The 5763-nt window shown below is 43.1% G+C and overlaps 1 protein-coding gene across 1 annotated transcript; it reads left to right on the top strand.

Moving 5' to 3' along the window:
* Window positions 1–4370: 4370 nt before the first annotated feature.
* LOC130590480 (uncharacterized) lies at window positions 4371–5060 on the top strand. Its single transcript, XM_057392931.1, has 4 exons — window positions 4371–4397; window positions 4524–4703; window positions 4792–4902; window positions 4982–5060. The coding sequence occupies exons 1-4, from the start codon at window positions 4378–4380 to the stop codon at window positions 5058–5060; spliced, it is 390 nt and encodes a 129-aa protein (XP_057248914.1). The 5' UTR covers window positions 4371–4377.
* The last annotated feature ends 703 nt before the right edge of the window (window positions 5061–5763 follow it).

Genomic DNA, 5763 nt, shown 5'->3' with positions numbered 1-5763 from the left:
TCCTGGAAAAGGAGTGAGGGCATTGACGCAAATGCATAACAAGACTTTCATTGATTGGTTTCATAAACGAGTACTCAATGATTTGGATGAAAGTGTTCCTGAAACAGTCAAGTGGTTAGCATTTGGTCCTCGTGAAGCTGTACGCTCTTATGAGGGTTATGATATTAATGGGTATACGTTTTGGACTGAACGTCAAGATCTCAAGTCAAGATCGCAACAAAATAGTGGTGTTTCACTTGTGGCGTCGTCTACACAATATGCAAGCTCGAAAGATAAGTCGCTGTACATGCTGAAAGCAACTATTATGGGCGAATACAAGAAATATGGGAGCTGGACTACTGTACTTTTAATATTTGCCTCTTGTGTTGCACGTGGGTTGACAATAATCGACGTTGTGTAAGAAACGATGATCCTTGCGGTTTCACTCTTGTTGACCTTAGTCGTCTACGTGAAACTGAGGAGCCATTTGTAATTGCATCACAAGTCAAGCAAGTATTTTTTGTAACTGATCCTGCTGATCATAAGTGGTCAATTGTTGTACCTGGTAAAAGGAGTATCCTCGGTATTGGTGATGTTGATAATGAGGAAGAATATGATGCATTTATGACCTCCCCCCTTTACCTATCCTGAAATTCTGTGGAAGATGATGTAAATATGTCGGAGAATTATATGCGTGTAGATCACACGGAAGGGATACATGTACTTGAGGATCCTAAGAAAAGGCGGAAGCTCAATAAATCATGAGACATAAACTCAGGTTAGTGTAATTTCTCCAATTTGTAACTATTTTGGCCTATTTTGGCCTTTTCGCTCCCAAAATGTACTTATGAAGTGATTTAACCCCAAATTTTCTTTGAACATGATTATATGATGTATAATGTAACTAGTATGTAGATTTTTAGGCTTTAATTTGTTGTTGGTTGCATTTCGGGAACGAAAAGGCCATTTCCGGCCTATTTTGGCCTTTTCGCTCCCAAAATGTACTTATGAAGTGATTTAACCCCAAATTTCTTTGAACATGATTATATGATGTATAATGTAACTAGTATGTAGATTTTTAGGCTTTAATTTGTTGTTGGTTGCATTTCGGGAACGAAAAGGCCATTTCCGGCCTATTTTGGCCTTTTCGCTCCCAAAATGTACTTATGAAGTGATTTAACCCCAAATTTTCTTTGAACATGATTATATGATGTATAATGTAACTAGTATGTAGATTTTTAGGCTTTAATTTGTTGTTGTTGCATTTCGGGAACGAAAAGGCCAATTTCCGGCCTAATTTTGGCCTATTTGGCCTTTTGCCTCCCCGTGCACACCCCCCTCCCCCTTGCTGCCAACCCCCCTCCCCCCCCCCCCACCCCCTCCCCCTCCCCCCTCCCCTTGCTCCCCACCTGCACCCCCGCTGCCACCCCCTGCACCCCCTTCCCCACCCTGCTGCCCCACCCCCTTCCCCACCCCCTGCACCCCCTGCTCCCCCTGCACCCCCTGCTTCCCCCTGCACCCCCTGCTGCCCCCTGCTTCCCCCCTGCACTCCCTGCTGCCCCCCTGCTGCCCCCTACTTCCCCCTTCCCCACCCCCTGCTGCCACCCCCCTTCCCCACCCCCTGCACCCCCTTCCCACCCCCTGCACCCCCCTGCCCCACCCCCTGCACCCCCTGCTGCCCCTGCACCCCCCTTCCCCACCCCCTGCACCCCCTTCCCCACCCCCTGCACCCCCTGCACCCCCCCACCCCCTGCACCCTGCACCCCCTGCTGCCACCCCCCTGCTGCCACCCTTCCCCACCCCCTGCTGCCACCCCCCTTCCCCACTCCCTGCACCCCCCTTCCCCACCCCCTGCACCCCCTGCACACCCTCCCCACTGCCCCCTCCCCCACTGCTCCCTTCCCCCACTGCCCCCTCCCACTGCTTCCCCCTCCCCTGCTGCACCTCCTCCCCTCCCCCTGCTACACCTCCTCCCCCTCCCTGCTGCCCCCCTCTCCACTGCTGCCCCCTCCCCACTGCACCACCCCCTCCCGCCCTAAATGTTTTAATTTTTTTTTAAATGCGTATGCTTGTACAATTTCAGGGACATGGCGGAGGTGCATACGGATACGAGTGCGGAACACACTACCGAGGATGAGTGTTACGATCAGAGAAAGGAACAACGGCAATTGGTTATGGCTCGCCGTGAAGAAAAAGGTTTACAAAAGCCAAGTAAGAACTTGGACACGAAGAAGAGGAAAGGAAGGGGACCTACAAAGTCACTAGGGAAACACACCCTAATGACTTTGGATTACCATGATTTGGGGCAACCTTGTGGAAAGTGGCGTCAAAAGTATGCCATCCAAGTTGGGATTTGCATGCATAAGCTCTCCATTCTCCACTCATGGAAAGAGGTCTCCGAGACTTTGAAGAAGATGATTTGGGAAGATACTATGGTAAGATTCGCGTACATTTACGTTTAGAATCTTAACACTTTAGTTAAATATACTATGTAATATTTACTAATTTGTGAAATGCGTTCTTTGTAGAATCAATTCAATATTCCAAATGATGAAGCGAAGAAGGATTTGTTTCTATCCGCGGTTGCCCAGAGGTTCCGAGACTTCAAGGCCAAGCTAGTGTCGGGGTGGATCACGAAGAGGAGAAAAGTCGGGGGGGGAACAAAGAAGAAGAAGATCTACGACGGGGGAGCAACACCTTCTTCTGAGGCTTCACAGGGCACATCATTTGAGGAGCCCTCCAAGCTTCCATATCAGATATGGAGGCATATCACAGCCGAGGAGTGGTATGCATTTGTCAAACAAAAAACAACCCCAGAAGCTATTGTAAGAATTTTTTACTAGCTAAGATTAAATACTTTTAGATCCAATATTATTGTATAACATCATATCTAACCTTTGTTTATATTTGTATGTTTCAAGCATATGGTTCTAAAAATAGCGCGAATGCAAAAGCTAGGAAGCACTATCACCATCTGGGTGCTCAGTCGTATGGTCAGGCGAGAGAATGGTGGATGTACAACCATTACCCCACGATTGCGTCGACCACGACATCGGGCACTAGCTCTACGACGACAGTTGCACAGCGGCAACCAGATAGAGCGCTCGATTGGTGGTGTTCCATGCATGGGGTTGATGCAAAGGGACAGAGAGTCATACCTGATCTCGCAACAAAACAGATAGCTAATGCCATTGTAAGTACATATTATAAGCTTTTGATAAGGTTTACATAATAATATAACTTGTGCGCTCACGAGTATTTCTCTCTTATCCTTATGCAGATTGGCTTGAAGGAAAAGGAGGCAACTGGTGAGTTCACTCCTAGAGGACAAGTTGATGCCTTACACGAGACTCTAGGACGGGACCAGTATGGACGTGTGAGGGGCGTAGGAGGTGTCCGCCTCGGGTGAGAAAGGTGTATGGTGATCAATACACCTCTACGTCAAGATCCAGTGCCTCTAGTGTCAATTCAGCAGCTGCCATAGATGTGGAGGCTATGAAAGCCGAGCTTCGGGAGGAGCTGAGAGCGGAGATGACTCAGAATTTCAACGCCATTTTGGCGCAGATGGGCTTACCGACTTTTGGTGCTTTCCCGCAGGCCGGTGTTCCTGCGCAGCCTGTTCCTACGCAGCCTCATCCATATCCGGAGTTCACGGTAATCATTTAATATCACAACTATTGTTCTTAAATATGTTGTTTCATAGACTAACTATGAATAGAGTTTTTTTTAAAGGTAGAGACACCATGTGAGCTACTAAATCAAGGAGATGGTCATGGTAGTTTCATTATCGTGGCTTATGGACCTGTACAGCCCCCTAGGGACCGGGTACGATTGCACAACCAGCCAGTCGCTGATATTCACTATGTGGTCAGCGTTTCAGACATTGTGCCCGGTTTCGAAGCATCTCCTCTTCCGCTGCCGAATGCAGGAGTTGGTGTACAGTTATTGTCTGATGCCCTTGGCAGTTATATTCTATGGCCGCGTGCATTGGTGCGGTTATCAGATCAGGTACAATGTCTAACATAAGTTATATACATATATAGTTTTCTTTTATAGTTCCTATATATGATTGTCAGTAATATCTTTTAATTTAACTAATTACTAGGGTTCGGGGAAGGCCGACAGGAAGGGAAAGAAGGTAGCTTCACCTCAGGGAGGCCGACGTGCCCAAGTAAATGTTTCTACGGCAAAGTCTCCACTCATTACGGATATGGAGGTGGTGCAAGGCCTTACTCAACCGTGCTTCTGGCTACATGAGTGCGTTAGCGATGCAGACGATGAAGCAATGATTGAGATTAAGTTGTCGGACCACCAATTCCACTACATTGAGGAAACATCGACCTTTATTTCTAAGGTTGATATTAAAGAATTCTTACTTGGGACGAGTTGAATGTTTCCATGATACAAACATTCATGAGGTAATACTTTATTAGTATATTTAAATTAATAAATATACATATATGCCTTAATTAAGTAGTATTCAATCCAAATAATAATAACTTCTATAATAAGTAAGTTTTATTTGTATCAATATGAATTCTCAGGCTATTATACAATGATTTGAGGCGATCTAGTCAGCCAATGTTTGGTTGGTTATGTCCAAGCTTTGTACGAGATAACAGTTGCGTAAAAAACGAAGAGGAGGTGAAAGCATATCTCAAGGAATCTTTGAACGCATGTTCTCGTATTGGATATAAGATCATTCTTCTTCCTTACATTGAATCGTATGCTTCTTAAACTCTCTTTTTAATTAATTAAATTGACCCACCTATTAGTTGTTCTACGATAAGAATAACATTTTTATTGTTGTAGGAACCATTGGACACTGATTGCAATATGTTTGTCACGTAACGAAGTCTACCACTTTGATTCTTTGCGTAAAGGAACAATACGGTCCTTACTAGTCAAATCATTGTTAAATAGGTAGCCTAACCAAAACTATATGCACACTTAGCTTATTAAATATTAAATGTACATCTAATCTTATATTCTATTGATGTAGTGTGATGAAGAAGCTAATAGGATTTACGATGCGAAAATACAAACAATTTGTACAAAACCTATTCCCAAGAACACCCTAAAATACTATAATGAATCTACAGGAAGGAGTTAAGTTATTATACCTTTGTAGCGTGCCTCGTTGATGTTAACACTAGAATCTCAAGTGAAATCCCTCCACAAGTAGTCCACCACTACAATGAAGATTAGACTTTTAGATTTGCTAGAACCTTAAAAACGACTAATTGTTTTTGAAATAATACTCTCTTGTAACTTTTAGAGAACAAAAGTTTCTCACCCTTAATTTTCCTTTTCACGGCTAAGCTTTTTTTTTTTTTTACTTGAATCATCAAAATGATTCTTTTATAACCTACTGATTTGCGTCCCATCCTTTTCATAAGGAGGATACAGTAATGTATGCTTTCCTTACTTAAGGGATTTGCATACATTCTTTTTTTGATAAATGAGGTTACAATAATGCTTTCCTTACTAAGGGTAATCAATCATCACATGATTGATTTTGTTACTCATTTAATTAATTGATTCCAATCAATCAAAGATTAACATAATCAATTATCCTATAATTGATATTTTACTAAATAAGAAGATATTACAATTATCTCATTTTATTTTAGTAATAGAGTATTTATTTGTATTATCAAATAATATTAGTCTCCACTAGACTAACTAATCGTTATTGTAGTTTAGGTGTGACCCTGTAGGTCCAAACAAGTTCAGTAGTAAATATTAAAACATTTATTAATATTACAAGTCAAGATTGGCTTC

Source organism: Beta vulgaris, chromosome 2 (genome assembly GCF_026745355.1).
Source record: "Beta vulgaris subsp. vulgaris cultivar EL10 chromosome 2, EL10.2, whole genome shotgun sequence".
NCBI lineage: Eukaryota > Viridiplantae > Streptophyta > Magnoliopsida > Caryophyllales > Amaranthaceae > Beta > Beta vulgaris.
The sequence above is the reverse complement of the archived record's forward strand: the minus strand, read 5'-3'. Positions and strand labels throughout refer to the sequence as shown.